At 48.7% G+C, this 23,066-nt stretch overlaps 1 protein-coding gene across 2 annotated transcripts in view; it reads left to right on the top strand.

Moving 5' to 3' along the window:
- LOC144784432 (multidrug resistance-associated protein 1-like) overlaps positions 1-23,066 on the top strand; it is a 1,651,426-nt gene that overhangs the window by 1,302,668 nt on the left and 325,692 nt on the right. For both annotated transcript variants that reach the window (XM_078663183.1, XM_078663184.1), the window contains one exon: positions 1,475-1,576. In XM_078663183.1, the coding sequence (XP_078519309.1) occupies positions 1,475-1,576 (102 nt within the window). The remainder of the gene's footprint in view (positions 1-1,474; positions 1,577-23,066) is intronic.

The raw sequence follows: 23,066 nt of genomic DNA, 5'->3' as shown, positions 1-23,066 counted from the left end.
TTACAGACTTCAGGAAGCGTGGATGATTCAATGGAGCAGTTGTAGGTGTGGCAGATTTCGGGGGCAATGGTGGCGCCGGCTCGGTTGAAAAATGTTGTGGGGGTTTAGGGTCCGAGGGGGCTCCAGAGTGGATAGCTTTAATGATCCTTAGGATGTTGTCTGTGGTTAGGTTGGTCCAGTTGAGCAGGATTGGCTGGAATATGGAGCATTCGAGTGCAGTGGTTGCGGTTGAGATGGTTGGGGTCCTGGATTGCGAAGCTTTTCTAGATAGCTATGATCTTGCTGTGGAAGAAGGTGGCGAGGTTGTCAGACTTCGTGGGAAGGTGGATGTCTACGGTATCGGTGCATTTCATGTCAAAAATTAAATTATGCTTAACACCAAACCCTTCCTATTTAAGCCACGCTATCAACACATGCCCTCTCAAATATTCACAACAGTGCTTTGTGAGTTTGAACAGAATATCTTTCTCTGCTTCATTCCACTACATGTTACCACAGCTCCAAATGGTGTGATAAAGCACCTCTCTGGCAATCACACACAATGCCAAAACATTTGTTACGTGGCCAAACTACAAACCAAATGCTACCTGTGGAATGTCAGGCTATCATTCCAACAAAAACACTTGGGTGCTTTCAGGGTTGATTGCAGCTACAATACATTACAAGCAGGAAGGTTTTTAGTGTCAGTAACGCTTGGGCGCACTGCCTGAATAAAGGCACAAAATGAGAATATGGTGGTGCAACTGGGTAAGTGAAAAAACCTATTAACCACTCATAAGGTTAAACCAGTAGGCTGGTGAAACACAACAATTCTAAAAAGGACAAACCCTATGCACACACAAATGTCATCAATGGAAAAAATGGGGAGTATTGAAGTGCAATACGAAATACAAATCAGGCAGCAGAAAGAAAATTGTGTCCAGAACCGAAAACAATTTCTTCACTTCTTTTAATTTCCATATACAATACAGCAGCCAGCCGACACGTTTTTCATCGCTTGTGCGAATCTTCAGGGCTCTTGATTAACTGCGACATTGTTGAAGGTCGCTCTGCCGGTGATACTTCCGACCCGGTGGGGCCCTTGACCAGTTCAAGATAAAAAGTGGAAACGAACACTGTCGTGTGTAAAACCTAGCAGGAATCCCAGGAGCTTCTTCAGTGTGGTAGTTGGGGAGCGGATAACTTCATCTACCATCAGTGTTCAAATTGTAGATTCGGGGGAAAGAGGCGAGAGGGTAGTAATCTCTCCAACTCTCAAGTATCCCTCGTGCGTAGTAAGACGCGATGTGCGCGCTGTATCCACAGCTCCCGGGTCACCGTGTTACTTGTTGCGGACCAATACATAACTGCCTCTCTACTTTCATTTCCAGATTCGTCAGCTAGGAGGTTCCCTGTTCTACTGATTAATTTACATTTACTCATTGACGTTTGAGTTATGAATTGTATGACAATGTTTTTCCTTTGTTTTATGCAGGTGACAGCTTATCTTAACTGGTTGGTACGCATGTCTTCTGAGTTGGAAACTAATATTGTTGCAGTTGAAAGAGTCAAAGAATATTCAGAAATGGAAAAGGAGGTAAGAGGAAATATGGCTGTGTGCTTGCTTTTAATAAAATAGTGCTATGCATAGTAAGAAATTGTGCATTGTTGAGTTAAACTGCATGAATAGTTTCTGTATGGACCCGTTTCACAAGCTTTTTATTCTAAAATCTGTGTAAGTACTTGGTCTTGTGGACTGGCATAATATTAGATTCTGTCATTTCCAGAAGATGAAACTCCATGTTTTTCCAACTGTGACAGTTGAACCTAGCACACAATGGAATTTTAAGACGATGCATTGCCATTAACACACAGATCTGAAAGAAACACATTTGTGATAGATTCCTTACCTTAGAATTACCCCCAGGCGTCCGACTGGATCTGGAAAGTTTTCGTCAGCAGTACCCCTGCACGTTGGAAGGTGGCGTCATGCGGCTCCTTGTCCGTCGTTGGCATCGTGGTCACCAAGATAATGTCACGGCAGTTACTTAGACGCCGCCCTCGTGCGCTGACGTCAGTTCATTCTTTTTCTGCGCCAGCAAGCGCAGATCCGGAGAGAGCGGTACACCCAGTCACTTTTTGAGGCTTTTTATCTCTATTTTTCTAATCGATTGACTTATGGTGCAGTAGGGATTCACGGCTTCAAGACCTGCTGGGACGGTCATCGCATGATGTCTGTGATGGACCCGCACCGCGTGTCTCTTTACTGCCTGGAGCGCGACCATGGCCCCAAGTCATGCTCCGACTGCGGGCCATGGCGCAGAAGACTTTGCGGGAGCGGTCCCGAAAGTTGAATGAAGTAAGACAGTCGCCTCCGCGCCGCTCCAGGTCCCGGTCCTGTGGGATGTCGAGGGACTGGTCACAGAGCTGTCACCACCGTTCATCGGGATCAAAATCTTCGCACTTGGGGTCAGGTAATATGAAGCATTCCAAGAAGTCGAAGAAGCGCCATGGCTCTCAGACTTCCCCTCGCCCGTCGCGGCTGAGGGTACGGGTGGTGCCTCCCCCATGGCTCCGGCGGAGCCTATGCAGTCACCGCCAGCCTACTCGCCCTTCCCAGGTCAGTCGGCCCTGCTGCAGGAATTTTTCAGCCATGGCTCGCCTCTTTGGGCCATCGGGCCCCGCCGGTACAACTTCGGGCCCCGTGGGCCGGACTGGAGTTCTAGCCTTTTACTGCCGGCAGCTCCGGCTCTGGCATCGCTGTCTGCCCCAGCCTTGGTGCTGCAGGCCCCCTTGGATCCGGGCCTGGATCCCGGTCGACGCCGGTTGACCTTGGGACACCACCTTTGACCTAAAAAAAAAAAAGAAGCAAAGGACACACAATTGATGGACGGAATGCAGAGCAAATCAAAACATTCACCCCCAGTCAAGAGACCTGGGTTAAATCCATCGTTCTTTTACTCACCATGCCACCTCAGTTTAGACCATATGCAAATCAGACTTGACCCTGTGCCTCATGGGAATAGTCCAGCCCGAACTGCCAAGCCAGGTCCTCCCTGGACCGGAAACAAGCATCCTAAGACCGGTTTCGGGGTTTCACCCCTCTTCAGCCAGGATAGCTTGATTCCAGTGGCACAGTGAGCCCAGGACCCACGTCTGGGCGTACCTGGCGCACTTAGAGCGCCAGGTATGCCCTCCAGATGACGTCGCCCCCGGTTTCAGCCCTGATTTGGATACAGCATCACTCGATGCTGATTCTGACGCTGATGGGGGATTTCTATTCCTATGTCCGTCCTCCTTATTTTCAGCATGTTTATCAGCCTTCGGAGGAAGGGGAGAACTCGGGGGGGGTCTGAGGACGCTCACAGCGCAATGTGAGTTTGACCTGGACTGGGCAGAAGAGTTTGGGGGATGCCAGTGGTCTTGATAACTCTCCTGACCTTGGCATGCTGTCTCCTCTTACCGTGGCTACGGAGGAGGATGCAAGTTACGCAGTGGTGTTGCTTAGGGCGGCCGAGGCCCTCTACCTCGAGTTCCCTATAGTGGCCGTCAGGACTAACCTCCTGACAGAAATGCTTTAGCCGGCGGCTACCTCTTCAGAACCACTGCTGTCTTTTAATGATGCACTTTCGTACGTTCCTTTGGGCACCTGGTCTCCAGGCCCAACACAGGGGCTCCTGTCTATAGGAACGTGGCCCAACGCCATTCCCTGGCCCCGGTCGACCCCTTTTTCCTTTCCCAACACCTCACCCCTGAGAGCTTGGTTGTCCAAGCCTCTGCGTCCCTGAGCGCATTCCCTACCACACCACAGGAAAGAGAATCCAAGAAACTGGAGCATTTTGGTAAGAAGATTTTTTCTTCCGCCATTTCAGGGCTGCAGTCTGTGAACACTGTATGCCTCTTGGGCCGTTATTCCCACTCTGTGTGGGATACGGTGGTGCGCGTGCTGCCCCAGTGTGCGGAGGAGGCCCAGACAGTCCTCTCTGTGCTCTCATTGCTGAAGGAAGGGATGCAGCCAAGTTCACTATTCGTTGTTGCCTTGACACCTCCTACTCGCTGGGCAGGGCGATTTCCACTACGGTGGCTCTCCGTCGCCACGCCTGGCTGACGACAACTGGTTTTTCTGGCGATGTCCAGAACAGTTTGATGGACATGCCCTTTGATGGCTATCACCTCTTGGGCGACAAAGCAGATAGTGCGTTGGTACACTTTAAGGAATCTAGAACTAATGTATCTCTTTCAGATGCACAAGTCACTTACTTGTGTAACGATATGTCTTTAAGAGACATAGTTAGTGATAGATTCCTTATCGCCCCACCCATCCTCCTCATTTTGCAAACTGATTTCTGTCATCCTTTCGGGCCCTAGTTACTTTGCACCAGTGGTAATTATCTTGCATGGCTCTGATTCCTGTCGCGGAAATTGTGTACATAACTGACATCTGGGCGCGTCTAAGTAGCTCCAGTGACGTCATCTCGGCGAATACGACTCCAACGACGCTCGCGGAACTGTACAACAACGCCTATTGACGCGCAGGGGTACTGCTGACGAAAGCCTTCCGGATCCAGTCTGACGCCTGGTAATAGTCTACGGTAAGGAATCTATCACTAACTAATGTCTCTTACAGATGTATCGTTACACTTGTGCGCCAAGTCGCGCTGGACTGTTGCAATCGCTGCAGTAAAATTGACAAATGCTTTTGATTTTATATGCCTAAAATCGAATAAAGCTTGTTTTGACTTGGACAAATACAATGGTCTGTACTCGAGCAGGCAGACACGGCGGTTCTTGATCAGTGCACCACGCTAATGCTTTGGATGCCAAAGCGGCTGCCAACACTCTGCGAAGGCCCCGGACTGATTGAGGGCAAGCCAGGCAGAGTCAGACTCTGGATTAGCAGAACCAGCAGCTGTCATTTGTGAGATTGAAATCTTTTTTTTTTCACAACAAATTTTATTGATTGATCAGGTAAAGGCATATACACAGCTCTCCACAGTCAGGAGATCACTGCCAAATATCAACACATGTCTCAGTCTCTTGTAAACCCAATCAATAAAAAGAACAACCCCCCCCCCTATCTCCCCCCACCTCCCACAGCCACCCAACAACCCCTCTACCCACCCCTTATCCCTCCCTAACCCAGTGCACGTGATCACAGCAAGCCTCCAGTAACTGTTCGTATTATGCCAGGCACCATGCGCCTCCCTAGGCCTGAAGTCCATCGTCTAGGTCCGGTGCATCGTCTGGTTCTGCTGGAGGCTCCGGATTTAAACCCCTATAGTCGCCCCACCTTTTCTAAATTTAGTAATGTTATCTGGGGCATCCTCTGGCCTCAAACACTGGGCGCTCTAGCCCCATAAAATAGTCTAATCCAGCCTTCCATGCGCTCAGAGGGGGGGCTCGCTCATTCTTCCATGCTCGTGCCAAGTCCCTCTTGGCCACCACCAGACCCAATAACAAAAGGTGACGTTTGTAGATGTTCCCTCCCACGCCCTCCAATACATGAAGTCCCAAACGATGGGTGCGGGGGAGATCCCATCCCAGTACCTCCGACAGACAGCTCCATACACCATTCCAGAACCTAGTCAGGCCAGCACAAGACCATACAGTATGCAACAGAGTACCCCTCTCGGCTCCACATCGCAGGCACTCCGGGGACACCATCAGGCCCGCCTTCCACAGCCGATCCCGTGTATAGTAAGCCCTATGCAAATATTTAAATTGGATTAATCGTAGTCGCACCGCGATAGCGGTCCCACGCGGGGACTCCAGGGCCTCCCTCCAATCATCCTCATCCAGGGGTCCAACATCCTTTTCCCAGGTTTCCTTTAATGGAAGTAGGGAAGAGGAACAGTGAGTGACTAGCGTTTGGTAAATACGGGATACCTTCTTATCCCCGAGGTCGCCCATGAAAACTTTCGCTTCCACTGGAGATTGAAATTTTTGACCCTGAGATTTCCAACAAGCCCTTAGAGTTACTTAGGCTGTAAAAGTTAGTAGAGAAACCGGTCCAGTGCTACTCACTGCCCAGGTCAAAGGCAGCACAAAAACACAGGTAGCAAAGCGGCAGTCCCTCTGGTAGCCCAGCAGTCAGCAGGCCAACACAGCAAAGCATTGCATTTAGCAAAGTGGCAGTCACTCCTGTAGCACAGCTCCTTTTCTTCATAGAGTTTCCTTAAGACCCCAAAGTGAACTAGTGAGGGGGCATCACAGACCCAATACTTATACCAAAATGTGTCATTGTTGTGGAGGTGACTACAAAGGAAAGTCTTTGTGGTGCACAAGTCTCCTTTCAGCCCAGCTCTGTCTGTCAGCCTATCTATGGACGGTAATTCAGCATTTTGTGTGCGGCCCAGACACTACCGATTCAGGTGTGCATGTCCGCTCTTCCCCTTGCCCAGGAAGATCTATCAGAATGCAGATAAACTCAGATGCAGCTAAGTGTCCCGTACTTGTGGCTGTCTAGAGGAATACACAAAGTGTAACAGTCACTACACCCTAGATCTTATGTGCTGTAAGGCACATTAGAAAGCTCAGAGCAGAGAAATATCAACTTTCTAAAAGTGGCATTTCTAGATTAGTAATACCTGAACCTTACTACTAAAGATGATTTGTCATTACCAATCCAATGATAAAAAACATAAAGCAACTACTCCTCTGCAATCCGGAGTTAATCTTGAAAAGGATATTTAAGGCATTAAATTAAGTCGTAAAAATTAACTTGGGTGGTTGTCGCTAACAGGACATGTAAAACAAAAGGTATGTGTTCTACCTTTTACTTACACAGCAACCTCCGCTTAGGGCCACATAGGGCCTACCCTAAGGGTGGCTGATATGTGATAAAAGGTTAGGTTGAGGCTTGTCAAGAAGTAAAAAATGCCATGTTGAGGTGGCAGTAAACTACGCTCACAGGCCCTCCAGTGGCAGGCCTGAGTCAGCTGCGGTCCCACTAGTAGCATTTGTTTTACAGACCCTGAGGATATGTGTTACCACTTTACTAGGGACTTATAAGTGAACTAAATATACCAATCATGTATAAACCTATAGTCCTCACATTTTAGATGAGGGCACATGCATTTTAGCACTGGTAAGCAGTGGTAAAGTCCTAAAGCCAGCAAAAACAAAGTAAAAAACCGGTCTAACATCCATAAAACCCTTACGGGATCTCACTATTTTATCTTAGGTTTGGTTCTTTCTGCCTCACCTTCCCCATTGTTTGTATCCCTTTTTCATAGTTAATAGGTTCCCATCTGTTCACTTTTTCATCATTGCCCCACAGTATTTGTTCAGTGTTTGTTTCTAATCATATATGGAGAAAGGTGTGTGGTATACATTCTCTTGCCTTGTGGCCTTACACAATATTAGAATGTAATATTTAATATAGACTCACTAGCCAGCCTACAATCTACATCTGGACGCCGATCATGGCTGAAGACACCACTTCAAACATGAAAGGCATCCACTCAGGGGCCTCCATCGACCCCTGCTCTCCACACATCTACCACCGAGCCGCCATTGCACCCGAAATTCAACGCACAATCAATACCACCTTCAAAACAGGCACCTTCCCAGATGACTGGAAACTTTTAGAAGTCAGGCTCCTGCTCAAGAAGCCCTCCACTGACCCTACGGACCTCAAGTACTACTAGCCCATCTCACTCCTCCCCTTCGCGGCCAAAGTTGCGAAGAAAACCGTCAACGGGGAACTTACAAGATTAATCGAAGACAATGCCGTCCTCGACTCCTCCCAATCCGGATTCCGAAGCAACCACAACACCGAGACCACCCTACTCGTCGCCACAGACGACAACCGCACCCTCCTGGGCTAAGGCCACACTACAGCCCTGATCCTACTCGACCTATCAGCAGCCTTCAACACAGTCTCCCTCCTCACACCTGTCGCTAGACTACACAACACTGGTATACAAGGAACCACCCTAGACTGGATCGGATCTTTCCTCACTGGAAGAAGCCAAAGGATTAGACTCCCACCCTTCCTCTCCGATCCCAGGAAAATCAGCGGTGGAGTCCTACAGGGGTCATCACTAAGCCCTACCCTCTTCAACATCTACATGGCCCCCATCATCCGACACCACGGCCTCAACATGGTCTCCTACGCTGACGATACCCAGCTCATCCTGTCCCTCACCAAAGACCCGACCACCGCCATACTCAACTTTCATAAAGGAATGCAGGACGTTGCTGTCTGGATGACCAACAGCTGCCTAAAGTTAAACGGCGAGAAGACATAAGTCCTCGTCCTCCGATCCATCCCTCCAGCATGGGACAACACCTGGTGGCCCACTGCCCTCGGCAGCCCACAACCCCCTCGAACCACAACCGAAACCTCAGCATTATACTAGACTTATCCCTCACCATGAACCGACAGGTCCATGCCGTCACCTCCAGCTGTTTCAACACCCTCTGCGTAAGATGTTCAAATGGATTGCCCCCCCCCCCCCCCACTCCGTCCAGGAAGACTGTCACCCACAAACTCATCACTAGCAGACTGAACTATGGAAATGTATTCTACGCTGGCATAAACAAGTGTCAACTCCACAAACTCCAGCCGGTCCAGAACACTGCCGCCAGACTCGTTCGATGCATCCCTTGACACAAGCACATCAGCCAACATCTACGAAAGCTCCACTGGCTCCCCATGGAGAAAAGAGTCACCTTAAAATACTCACCCACGCCTACGATTGCTAACACAACACCGGACCCAAATACCTCAACAACAGAATCACCTTACACGTACTCAAAAGTAACCTCCATTCAGCCAAAGTCGCACTGGTGGAAACCCCGCGCATCTGCCGAGCCAGGGCAGGCAAAAGAGCCTTCTCTTACATCGTGGCCAAGACCTGGAACGAGCTCCTGGCAGACATCGAGCCCCCCCCCCCTTAACACATTCAGGAAGACTCTCAAGACCTGGCTTTTTGGCTAAACAGTTCTGCTGCTGCCATCCACTCCCCCCCCTCCACCCCCCCCCCACCCCCACCCCCTTGAGACCCTCACAGGTGAGTAGCGCGCTTAGAATTCCGTGATTGATATTTCCAGCAGGTTGAACTGGGATGTATTTCTACTCCTGTGCTTGACCTGTGAAGCCACAAGATTTGGCTCGGATGGTGTATGTTAAGAATAAACCTTACCTTAATCACATTTCTACTTTTTAGCACATATAAAAATACAATGTAGGTAACATTTTGTTTTTTGCTTCATAAGGTCGTGAACGACCAATGTGAAATCGTTGAAGCAGATAATGTGAATATATTGAGGGTGCCTGTAGCCCAGATTTGCTATCTGTATCCTTGCATACAACGGGTTATGTCTATTGGTGAAAATGTTTAATCATCATAGTGTTACACATTAAAATTGAACAAAAATGTGGAAGCTAGCACCACTTGCACACTTGAAAAACCAAGCAAGTATTTTTTGAAATGTTGCACTTTAAAAAGCAGCTACTCACAAATTTTTACAAGACCGCAATTTTTGTTTAGCATGTGCCTACTCATAGGTCCAGCATTTTTCATCCTGGTATCTGACTGATGGTTGAGGAACCAGAGCACTTTTCTATTTCTATAAGAAAAGAATCCTATTGCAGTCTTCCCCTGTCTGCTCCCAGTTTGTGCACTGGATTCCATAATCCTATTCTTTACACTGTGGGAATTAAACATGTTTGCTCAGAGCCCATATATGCAGAAGTGTATTTGTGGGTATTTCATACTGGTAATTGCAGACATGAAACATCTCCCTTATGACCCTGTTCAACTGGTGCAGACTCTACTTCTTGGGTGAACACTTTTTTTGTAGGTTACTTGCACAATTCATGCCAATGGTTTAGGTGAATGAACATCTAAGTTGTTGGCTGAAATGTTCAGCTTTTTCCATCTCTGTTCTTTCTGAGATTTTCCCATGAGAATTATAAGATTGGTGCACTTCAGCTTCTATGTGCCCCAGAAGGGTCTTGGACTCAGCACCAGCTCCTATGCCAGACGGTCCCCACTGTCAATTGCCTGCATGTGCGGCTTCATCATTCTCTGAAGGAACTTGCTTAAAAATACTGCAAGAGCTAACTTGGACCAATGCTTGCTTATCAGGAGTGTGCAGGTGGCAATTCAGTGTAGTGCATTCTTAAGTACTTGTGCCCTGGCATTTGTGAGGTTGGGTCAGAGATGCCATTGGCTTATTCCAGTGGTTTTTCAACATGCTCTTGTCAAACCCTTCCCCCTCCTGCCATCCTATACCATTGATGTAGGAGTCACAGGGGGTCCCTCAGCCTTGTATCGCAGTCATTGAGCTGAACAAATATTGATGGGAATGTGCTCGAAGAAGATACGCTTTGGGGGATAAGCCACAAGCCTACCTTGTGCGCATTCTTACACATTGTATTAAGAGTGAGAGCCTGCTCCCTGTCTGTTGTATTTTAAGTATTGCTAAATTTGTATGTGTTTTACAAGCTAAAAGTCCTCTCTGCAGGGGCTACATTTGTTTTTTGGGGCCTGCGGATGTTTGACATCTTTTGGGAATAGGTGCTTGTACTACGAATCGTGCAAAAAACTACAAACTGATATACTTAATGCTTGAATAAATGTCAGCCACTTGTCATTGCTCGGGCTGCTTTCCAGCCCTTAATATTTCCTCCACTATGCCACTAACTCAGACCAACAATATGGAAATGGGTCTTGACAGTTGTTTCAGTAAGAACAGTCCTGTTCGAATTGCCAAGCAAGATCCACTTGAGACCGGAACAAAAGCAACATGAGACCTATTTAGGCCTTGTCATATGTACTGGAATGTGGCCCGAATAATTGCCAGTGGTTAATTCAAGCATCCTACACTTTTTTTTGCTTTCCTCAATGTGACCGCCTAAGTGGACCAAGTATGCCAATACATTGATCCCATGCTCACTGTGCTATAGGATTCATGCTGCACCCCCAAGGCGTCCCAAATAGGTCTAAATCAGACTAGGGTTACTTGTGTTGTCATTCAGAGAGGACTTGACCTGGCATTTTTGGCTCGACTGTTCCTATAGGTGCAGGACCAAGGTTGATTTAAAGATGCCTGTTTTTGTCTGAGGTGACAAGATGGGCAACAATATAATGGACTGGAATGGGGCCTGAGTAATAATCAGTGGCTGAGATCCATTCCAGCATTCCACCCATAGCTTTTTTTCATATAAGCATTGCATAATGTACAACTGGTAAAAGCCCAGACTTTGGTCCAGTGCTCGTAGTGGCATAGGAATTGAGCGCCCCTCACTGACAAGAAACAGATTAGGCTGAAACAAGTTTACGGTTGCTTGTGCTTTTCTACATAAGAGACCTGGCCTAGCAGCGTGACATTTACCTTTGTCTGAGGTGGGATGGTGAGCAAAAATATGATGGCCCTGAGTAGTTACTGGTGGCTGAGATCAATTCAAGCATTTTACACATCGCGGTTTTAGTTTTTTTCTGTGCCATGAACTGATCTTTTCACTTTACACTCTTATTATGTGTTTACTATGACACAACTCAGTCATTATAGATCTGGCTGTCTTGTGACCTGACATACCAGCTGAACTTTGGGCAATATATTGAAGAAAATGAGGACTGTCATTCTCTGCAACCATCTGTGGTAGGGGACCAGTTGTTACACTTGTCAATCACAGTTGTGTCAGGGCTACATAATGTCACATAGCGAACTTGTTCTGCGTCTGGCCATGTTCCTGTGTGTTTCAGCTAATAGTTCTAAGCACTGTTCTCAGGGCAGTATGTCAGGATAGATCTAGCTATTTTGGTGGGTTTGCCTACTGGATGCATTTTTCTGTACTTAACTAGAGAATCGCTACCATTTTTGTCCCTGCAGTCAGTCAAGTTAAGTCTGTTCAAGGCAGAGTTGTCTTACCAGCAGGTGCGAACTGGCAAAGTGTGTGGTTTGTCTTCTCTATGGTCACACAATGCCAAATTATTAGATCTGATTCTTGTACACAACTTGGACAGTATTTGTTTATCTGAGACGTTGCCAGAGATGCATGTGGATATTTTAGAATGGATTTTATCACAGTTAATTGTGGTCGTTTACTTTATGAACCTTACTTTATCACCCACACCTTGTGTATGTGACTTTATAACCTTTCAGTTATCTTTTTTTTTATGAGAGAATATTATAAATAGTACATCTTTATGGGAGACTTAAACCTACAATTTGATGAGCTCCTACAATTCACGCCTTTGTGTCAGTTTTCCATGTTATATCTTAAAATGAGAGAGTTCCTGCTCATCATAAGGGTCACTCGCTTAGTATTATACAAGGTAGTTTAGTTCATTCAGGCTGAAATACATCTTTACTGCCATGGTCTGATCATAATGCGATTCAGTTTCTTTGGCAGACTAATAGCACAACGAGATGTCCAAGCATGGAGAGATGCATGTCAATAAGTAGAAGAATGCTTCTATTGATTCATTATCCTGTCCATCCACTTTGTAGGCTTCGAGATCACGATCCCTCAACAGTTGATAAATAATGATTGAGGTACACTAAAAGGTGCCCTTGATGGGAACACTACTAAAGGTGAAGCCTTCAGTCAGACTCCTTGTTTACTTCTGAATTAAAAGCTGTGAAGAAAGAATACAGATATTTAGAATGCTGATGGCTTAAGAGTTCAAATTTGGAGTACAAGAGATAGTAGCATAGTTATAATTGTGGCTGTAAAGTAGCATCAAAAGCTAAGGTGCCATATTAAAGTCTGTTTCCCATCTCTATTCAACGAATGTCTATATTTTTCATCTTTAAGTAACTCCAGGGCCTATGCAAACTAGTGACTTGGGTGAGTAACTGAGAAATGCAACTAATTTGCGGATTGTTTTTCAGCAAAGATTGCCTCACACACATATACTGTGAGCTGTATTCCATCTTTCTCTTCAGTTGTTGTGGTAGTTCCACAGGCGAAGACCCAGTATCTCAGCCTCAGGTTGCTCAGTGAGTATATATCGATCTAATTTTAAGGTCATGCAGGCCTTGCCTCCAGAAAGCATATTGCCAGTTAGGTAACTGTAGGAAAGTAGGACCTGCTTTCATGGTCACCCCCAATTTTTTTCTGGTTTCATTATGTTTTACTGACTAGTCTGACAGGGGTCCTGATGACCAAGACCCCAGTCTCTGTGCTTCCTCCCTGAATTGGACATGGTGAGTATTTGGGTACACATGAATTGGTACTGGTGTAGGGCATAAGTACACCATGGGCTGAATCATGCATTATGCCACCATGAGAGACCACTCAAATTAGGACTACAGGCCCGCCATTGCAGCAGCCTGTGTATGCTGGTGCTAGCACCACTTACGACAGAAGTTTCCTTATATCTGAGGTCACTGCGCTTAAAACCTATAAGTCACCCCTAAGGCTGGCCTTTCAATCCTGAACGCAGGGTGCTCCGTTCTACATGTGAGGGTACCATTGCATTAGCGGGCATCCCTACAACATTCAGAGTCCATTCTACCGGGTTCTAAGTGCATCAGCAATTATAACATAGAATGGCCATGGTCATTACGCGATGACCATCTCTGAACTGGCTGTAACGAACCCTGTCATGTTTGGTATCAAACATGTTGGAATCATACCTCCTCAACATAAATGGTGTGGGAGGTATGATTCCATGCACTGTAAAGCTTCTCCGGGAGGCCTGCAGTGCTCCAGGTACTAGTCTTCCAGAACCGGGCTGCAAGCTAGGGCTCCTGCTGACCAGAGACATGTTTCTGCCCCCCTGCTGCTGAGCTAAACTCGAACAGGGGAAGGCAGAACAAAAGATATCCTGTCACAGAGAGTTGTGATCACCTCCCAGACAGGGTTTAGTGTATTGGGGCAGGGTGGGGGAGCTTGCTAGCACCACTGAGATTGCTGGAAGGGCACAGGTGGTACCCTCCTTGCATACTCCAGTTCAGGGAGCCATTGGCTCTAGCGCAAAACTGGACAAAGAACATGGGAGTATCCTCCCCACTGTCCAGCCCCTCCTCGAGAGGGACCCCTGAATCGTCCCAACCATTTCCTTAGTGTACTTACCTGTGGGTGGGTCCCTAGATTTATCATGGGCAAGATTCAGATCTCATCTCGGCTGCACACTAGTGCAACCAAGGAGCTACAACTCCCTGCTAGTGTAAAGGAGGAGCTCGCTGATGGTTTCAATGAAATCCAAGACTAGATCACCTAAGATCAATGAAGTATAAGGCAGTGTGGTGAATATGTAGTGCAGAGTAGAAGTAAGTGAATTAAGATTGACTACCAGGAGAAAAAATACATTTATTCAGTATCCTCTGGTGTCAAGGGTTAAAAAAGTGCAAGAGCGAGTTGAATAAATGTGTGAGCACGCTAGTGATGACGTGACATGTTTCAGCCATTTCAGATCTTCCTATGATCACGGCTTTCTTCAGGACCTAGGTATAACTACTGCACAATAGTTGTGAAAAAGAATTAACACATTATGTAAGGAATGATACAACCATATACCTGTGTACAGTATTTGTTGGCACCAATGGCATAGGTGTCACACCGCTGTCAAAAAAGGGAAGGGAATATTATTTTTATATATGCACTTACTGAGCAATGGTCTACATTTTAAGTGTACAAAAGAAGCACATTAAATTGCAATGTGAACAAATCACGGTACTCACAAAGAAATAAATAGGGACTCTGCTACAAAACACCTTACCCGTATCAAATCGGGAGGGAACTCACCGCTCCTGGCAACAGCTCAGGGCGTGAACCAACGCTCTGTGAAATGGAAAAGGAGAAAAACGAAACCCTTAGAAATAGGGAAATAGTATTAAAAAGTGGTGGGCACGCTGTGCACCACCAGTGATGACATTTAAAAATCATGTGGGTTATAACCAGATTTAATCAAAGACAACTTCATGGATATGTGCCTGCCATTGACAGTCAATGTATGAAATAGAATTAGTGAGCAGCCAGCCAGAGCGCTACCTCGCTTATCAAAATAGCAGAAAAGAAACTTTGTGTAACGTGGGCTGCCTCAATAAATTCCAATAAAAAACACTGCCAGGCATTAGAAGACAGAATTAACAGAGCCAGAAACGGCTCTGAAGCAAAGGTCAAAAGCACGGCAAGTAGTAAATACAGGTATCATATGGCTGTCACTCTTACCTAATCCGTCGTTACCCCGGCCGGAACGTGAGTCACCGGCGGTGACGTCTGTCCAGGGCGACGGTTTAAATGAACCTTAGTGGAAAGGGAACTGCCTACAGCTGTGGAAAGGCAGTCGCCGTGCGCAGAGCAATAGGACGCGAATCGCGTCTAGCTGACGAGTCAAGCTGTCATTCTAGGAACTACAGTCGCCGTGCCTAGGGCGGTATGTCTCGCTAGGCTGATGCGTGACGCCGCCATTCTTAGAACTACAATCTGTGTCAAAGAGAATAGGGAGTTGTAGTTTTGTGCGCCCCCGGTCCTCACTCACCCAAAGAAATAAAGAGCTTGATACTCCCCGGAAAGGTGGAGCAGCATGACGAGCATCATGGTCAGCTGACACTTGATGCCGTCATTTCACGACTGCATACTGCCTACAAATATTGAGGGATAAAGTTAGCAATACCCGACAGTAATGGAAAATCGGAATTTGTCAGTAGACATCATTTTTGCTGATGTTGACATCAAAAAGAGCTGCTATCAAGGACCAGTCTTTAAGAAATGTTGTCATTCAGAAACAGCCTAGAGGCATTTGTAACAATCAGGCCTGTCATTCAGTATACAAATAGCATGTTTCATAAAGGGTTAATTCACATCTCTTTTTGATGTCAACCTCAGCAAAAATTACGTCTAAATATTTAATAGGAACGTTTGTCGCCTGTCGACATGGTTTATTTTTAAGAGTCATATTGTCAGTTTAAAACTGCTCCTCCAAGCTACAATTGTAGGCCTGAGATAGGCCAACAAAAATAAGCTACAAATAAATTGAAGGTGACCCAGCTGCAAGGGTTCATGTCCAACACAATCCTTCCCATCTTGCTCGGAAAGCCTTTGCTCCTGGTCAGTGATCTACTTCACTTCCCTCTGAGCCCCGCCTAGTAGCTGGTGCCCCTGACTCTTGCAGGTCTGTGTGTTCCTCCACCTGCAGGCACCCATCTGTGACTCATCCCTGGTGGTCCAGTAGGGAGCATCTCTGCACTGTAGCTGCTCTGCCTTCTGCCTTTTTCTCCTCTGATTTCTTTTTTACCTTCCTTTAATCTTTTCTGCTTTTTCTCACTTTTGTCACTTTTTCTCGGTCTTCCTCTATTTGCGCCTTTTTTCTCTGTCTCTGCTGTGGCTCGTCCCCCACGGCCCGCCTCCCTCCAGCGCCACTTTCCCGTTTCCCGCCTCCCAGCTGTGCTGCTGTTATGCCAAATGCAAACCTGCCTGCGTCCAGCGCCACAGACCCTGGTCCTCAGACTATCCACCACTATCACGCCAGCACCCTCCCCACCCTCCTCACTGGATGCCACTCCACCTGCCAACTTGTGTCGCCGAACATCAACCAGAGTGCTTTCCCCTCCCACAACTGCACCTTAGCACACCAGACCCACCGACCTCATGACCTTTAAGAACCGGACCCACCCATCTCAGAAGCATCCTACTCAACACCTGCTCACTCAAAGACACACCATGAAGATCTGGGACCTACTCGAATCCATCTCTCTGAAGTCGCCTTCTTCACGGAAAACTAGATGAATTCCAGCTCAGCCCCGGACATGGAAACAGCCATCCCTGATGGATACAAAATCGTCCACAAGGACCGTGTCAACTGACCGGGAGGAGGCACCATCATCCTACACAAAGACACCCTCCTACTCGCAACTAGCCCCGACAACCCCTCAACCGACCTGGAGCACTTCCAGATCCAGACCAACCCGATCGCTGCTCTCTGTAGCACCCTAGTCTACAGACCTCCTGGACCTGGCCCCCTCCCCTTCAACGAAGCCATAAGACTTCACTACTCACCACGTTTTCGTCTCTACGCACTACAACCTCCTCTGTGACCTCAATTTCCACTTGGACAGCCTTGAAGACCACAAAACCTCCGCTCTCCTGCAGAACCTGACCACCATCTGAATCAAACAACTGCTCACAATGCCAAACTCTTCAGCAGGACACACACTCGACCCCAGATTCTCCACAAGCAACAAGATCTCCGTCTGTCACACTGGACCAACCACCATTGCGTCAATTTCTCCTTCACCAAACCCACTGTTCGGCACCACGCCCACCGCAATCCTCGCAGAAGCTGGAACAAGGTCACCAAAGACCAGATTACAACATCCCTCAGCAAGACATCCATGGACGTAAACACCTTAGCACCCACCCTCCACTGGTAGATTCCCAACTGCGCCTTTACACTGAACCCCGCCTCTCCATCCCAACCCCCTCTCAGGAAACCCTCAGGCAAGCAGCCCTCCAAGAAAGCCAGTTGCTACCCCCCCTCCAAGAGTCCAGGCGCACCTGCACATGCAGACTAAGCAGGTCTCAAATCCGCAGTCACCACACACCACTGCCTCGTCAGAACAACAAAGAAAGCAGCCATCAAGGAACACATCAAAGCAATGCACACAACAGCAAAGAACTCATCGCCGTGGTCCAAGGATTCACTAAACCCAGCACAGACACAGTTGACATCATCTCCTCTCAAGACCTTGGCGACAACCTTGCCACCTTCTTCCACCACAAGATCAAGGAGATCTACGACAGCTTCGCAACCCAAGACTACCCGCAACCACAGTACCCAATGGCTCCAGCCCCCAGCTCACCTCTGACGACACCCTCAGGATCATGACGAGCATCCACTCTGGAGCCCCCTCAGATCACTGCCCTCACCACATCTTCAATAGAGCCGGCACCTGCATCTCACCCAAACTCTGCTGTACCATCAACTGCTCCATCGAGTCTGCAACCTTCCTGGAAGACTGGAAGCATGCAGAGATCAACACCCTGCTGAAGAAACCTTCTGTCCCAACGGACCTCGAGATCTACAGACCCGTCTCTCTGCTCCCCTTCCCAGCCAAAGCCTTAAAGAAATTCATCAATGCCCAACTCTCCGAGTTCATTGAAACAAACACCCTGGACCTCTCTCAATTGGGCTTCAGAAACAACCACAGCGCAGAGAACGCTCTTCTTGTTGCTATAGACGACATCCACACACTCGTCAACCGTGATGAGACTGCTGCCCTCATCCTTCTGGACTTCTCGGCAGCCTTTGACACAGTCTCCCATCACACCCTCTGCGCAACACTCCACAACATCTGAATTCTGCGACTAAGCCCTAGAATGGATCCACTCCTTCCACACCCGCCAAAAGTGTAGAGAGCCACCTTTCAACTCAAAACTCATAGAAATCAACTTCAGAGCCCCTCAGGGATTCTCCCTGAGCCCCACCCTCTTCAAGATTTACATGGCCCCACTCAGAGCCATTTTTAGAAGTCATGGACTCAACATTGTCTCCTATGCCAACGACACCCAGCTGATTCTGTCCCTTACCGATGAACCCACAGCCACCAAGAGCAACTTCCACAATGTGATGAAGGCAGTTGCCATCTGGATGAAGCACAGCTTCCTCAATCTTAACTCTGGCAAGACCAAAGTCCTCCTCCTGGGTTCCTCCCCTTCCACCTGGGGAAATTCATTGTGGTGCTCGGAATCAACCCCCCCACCCCCTTCCCCCCACACCCACGGACCATGCATGAAACCTTTGCATAAACCTGATCTCCTCGCTCTCAATAAACTGCCAAATCAATGCCATTTTATCCTTCTGCTTCCTCACACTCTACCTACCTTCGTAAGATCTTCAAGTGGATCCCCACCGAGTCCAGGAAAACGGCCACCAATGCGCTTGTCTGCAGCAAACTTGACTACAGCAACGCACTCTATGCCGGCACCACCCATAAACTCCAAAAAATAGCTGACCGTCCAGAACGGTGCCACCAGACTCATATGAAAGAGACTATTAGTTATTGATTCCTTACCATAGAATTATCCCCAGGCTTCAGACTGATTCTGGAGAATTGTTCTTCAGCTATACCCATGCACATCGGTAGGTGACGTTGGTCGACTCTGCATTTGTCGTTTGCGTAATGATCGCCGGAATGACGTTTCAGTATCTATTTATAGCTGCCACCACCCCTGCGCGCTGTCGTCAGTTGTTTCTTTTTCCACCCCAGCCAGCGTGGATACGGAGAGAGCGATACCCTTAGTCACTTTTTGACTAACACTTTTGTGACTTTTGTCGACATCTATTACTGGTGCAAGTAGGGATGTCGCTGTGTCAGAACAGATTCAAACCTTGTGACTCCTGTCACAAGTTAATGTCGGACACAGACCCACACCTCTTGTGCCTCTGGTGCCTGGAGCGCGACCACGACTCAAATCCGTGCTCTGGCTGTCTGGCTAGAACTTGATGTCTTTGTGGGAGCGGTCCCGAAAGCTTCTGGATTCTCGGCAGTCAGCTCCGCGCCGCTCGAGGTCTTGGTCGAGAGGGAGGTCGCGGGAACGGTTGTGGAGTCACCAACATCACTCCTTATCGAAATCTTTGGGTAAGTCGAAGGACAAGAAGGCGAAGAAGCACCGTCGCTCTTCGCCTTCTCCCCTTCCGTTGGCCGACGGAATGCGGAAGGTAGTCATCCTTCGACTCCACCCGCAGAGCCTGCCGAGACTGCTCCGTGCTCCCCTCCCTTTCCGGGAGCTGGATCATCCCCTGCCCAGCTTCGTGCATTTTACGAAGCTCTCCATTCCATGTTTGGGAAGCCAGACTCTGCCGGTGCTCCTTCGGGCCCCGCGGACTCGGCTGGGGATCTAGGCCTTAGATGCCAGCAGCTCCGGCCTCTGCTCTGCAGGGCCCCTAGGGATCCTGGCCTGGAACCGGATAGGCACTAGTTGACTTCAACACCTCCCCTGGCGCCGATTCCTTTGACGCCTCAGCCACTTCCAATGCCAGTTGTGTCCCTGGCCGGCATCAACCCTGGCTTCCACTCTGACTTGGACACAGAGCCGGACCGGCGTCGATCGGCACCGGCCGGTTGGTTTGTACCCTTTTTTTACCCTGGTGTTCCTTTTCTCCCTGAGTGGCAGCGAGAGGAGGGTGAGGAGGACTGGGAGGGGTCTGTTGACCCTCTGGCAGACCAGCTGGAAGAGCCTGACGGAAGAGAGGAGTTTGGTTATGCCAGTGGTCTGGACACTTCCCCAGACTATGGTATGCTTTCTCCCCCTGCTGTGGCCACAGAGAAGGGAGCCTCTTACACTGTGGTGTTGCGTAGGGCAGCTGAGGCCTTGGGCCTTGAGTTTTCTACGGTGGCAGTCAGAACTAACCTCCTTACTTTGGTGCTTTAGCCAGCAGCATCCTCTTCTGAGCCCTTGTTGCTGTTCAATAAAGCCCTCAGACATCCTTCTGGGCACTTGGACCCAGCACAGGGGCTCCTGTGAATAGGCTGATTGTCTGACGCCACAGCCTGGGCGACCCAATTTTCCTCTCCCAACACCCTACCTCTGAGAGCTTGGTGGTCCAAGCCTCAACATCCAAAGCTGCATTCTCTACAGCTCCCCCAGATAGGGAATCCAGGAAGCGTCTTCAGAAGAAGTTTTCTTCCGCCAGCTTAGGACTGTGGTTGGTGAACACTGCATGTCTCTTGGGCCGCTACACCCACTCTTTGTGGGACAGGGTTGCGCAAGTGCTGCCACAGTGCCTGGAGGGGACCCGGACTCTACTCGCCTGTGCGGTTGCAGAGGGTAGAGGCACAGCGAAGTAAGCCATTTGATGTAGGCTGGATACTGCAGACTTGTGAGGTAGAAGATTTCTATGTCAGTAGCGTTGAGACGCTATGCCTGGCTGAGGTCCACTGGCTTTTCCGGAGATGTACAATTTGGACATCCACTTTGATGGCCATTGCCTGTTTGCTGACAAGGCTGAGAATGGTCTTGAGTGCTTCAAGGATACTAGGGCTACGTACGGATCCTTGGGCCTCGCTGCTGCCTCTCGTACCGATCCGTCTTCTTTACGCACTCTTTCGTGACTTCAGAAGGGGTGCATCACTTGTCCTGTTAACTAGGGTCTATCCGTCTTAAAAACCCTCAGTCACGTAGAAGCCGTTGGTGCGGTATATCTTGATTATCCGCAAGCATTATGACGTGAAATGCAGCATCATCATCAGGTCTTTGGTTATGCTTTCCTCTGCCTGGAGGGAGACCAACCGGTATTCGCAGTAGTGATCAGTGATTGTGAGAATGAGAGTAAAGTGAGTCTAAAAATACCTCCATCTTATCAAGTTGCCTTTTATTACGTTGATAATGAGTAAAGGTTAAAAGGTGAGGCGGTGCATAAATAGAAGGGTCACTGTTCTATTGCACTTGTAAAAAAGTGCGATTGGTCAACAAGTTTTAGCTCTCTGGTGCCCTATCGGGTTGTTGGGCTTTCTTCAGGACCGTGTCGTAGCACACTTCTTTGTGGTGTGCATAGGTAAAGGGTTCACTTACCCTTCTTCTTGCATGTGCGGATTAGCACTGTTACTTGTTATAGGTGATTGGGTACCAGAAAGTAGTTCTCCATCAACGTGCCGAAGTCACACCTGTGCGCCTCTCAGAAGCTCCTTTTCATTGGAGCGGTTCTAGCGCAGTTTTGGGTTTATCCCCCCGAACGGCGGGTTGGGGATATTCAGGCTCTGATTCCGATCTTTCAGCCTTTATCCCGAGTCTCGGTCAGGTTGACGCTTCGGCACCTGGGGCTGATGGCCTCCTGCATCCTTCTGGTGCATCACGCCAGGTGGCGGAATCGGGCTCTGCAGTGGGACCTGAAGTTTCAGTAGGCACAGCATCAGGGCAACCTGTCTGACCACGTCCTGATCTCGGAGGGCACTGCGAGCAAGTTGCAGTGGCGGCTCACGAACCGTGATTGGGTCAGTGGCAGATCTCTCTCCCTTCCCCAACCGGAGCATGTAGTGGTGACAGATGCGTCCCTCCTGAGATGGGGGGGCCACATGGGAGAGAGGGAGATCAGAGGCCTCTGGTCTCCGGCGGAGTCCCGGCTCCATATCAACCTTCTGGAGCTGCGGGCGATCAGTCTTGCACGGAAGGTATTCCTTACCTCTGTCTCGGGAAGTGTAGTGCAGGTGTTCACAGAAAACACCACTGCCATGTGGTACTACAACAAACAGGGCGGGATGAGGTCGTGGACCCTCTGTCAGGAGGCTCTGCGCCTCTGGACATGGCTGGAACACCAGGGCGTCACCCTGGTGGTTCACCACCTGGCAGGTTCCCTGAACGCCAGGGCGGACGAACTCAGCCGCAGGTGCATGATGGATCACGAATGGCATCTGAACTCTGACGTGGCGCAAGGTCTCTTTCAGCAGTGGGGAGAGTCTTGGTTAGATCTATTCGCCACCGAAGAGAACGCGCAATGTCTTCAGTTCTGCAAATTGGAATTTCCAAGGCGGCACTCGCTCGGAGACGCTTTTCGTCGCGAGTGGAGCTGGGGTCTGTTTTACGCCTTTCCGCCTATACCACTTCTGCCCAGAGTGCTGAAGATCAGGCGAGACCGGGCCCAAGTCATCCTTGTGGCTCCGGACTGGGCACGAAGATACTGGTATCCCGAACTACTCAGCATGTCAGTCGATCCCCCGATTTGTCTGCCTCTTCAGGAGGACCTTCTGTTGCAGCAGCAGGGGACGGTCCTCCACCCGAACCTGTCCAGACTCCACCTCCATGCGTGGAGATTGAGCGGCGGCAGTTGAGGCCATTTGACTTGCCTCCTGAAGTCTGTGATGTGATTCTGGCAGCCAGGCAGCCCTCCACAAAAACGGTATACGCCTGCAGGTGGAACAAATTTGTGGCATGGTGCACAGCAAAGGCTGTGGATCCACTCTCTGCCCCCCTTTCAGAGGTTCTCCTCTTCCTTCTGTCTCTTGCCCAGCAGGGCTCTGCTCTGGGCACACCCAAGGGCTACCTTTAGGCCATTTCAGCCTTCTTAAGGCTTCCTGATCAGCCTGCTCTTTTCAAGTCCACTGTTGTAAAAAGATTCTTGCCATTCTTGAAAGGCATCACACACGTTTCCTCCTGTTCCCTTCATGATGCCTCAGTGGGACTTGAATCT

Source organism: Lissotriton helveticus, chromosome 10 (genome assembly GCF_964261635.1).
Source record: "Lissotriton helveticus chromosome 10, aLisHel1.1, whole genome shotgun sequence".
NCBI lineage: Eukaryota > Metazoa > Chordata > Amphibia > Caudata > Salamandridae > Lissotriton > Lissotriton helveticus.
The sequence above is the reverse complement of the archived record's forward strand: the minus strand, read 5'-3'. Positions and strand labels throughout refer to the sequence as shown.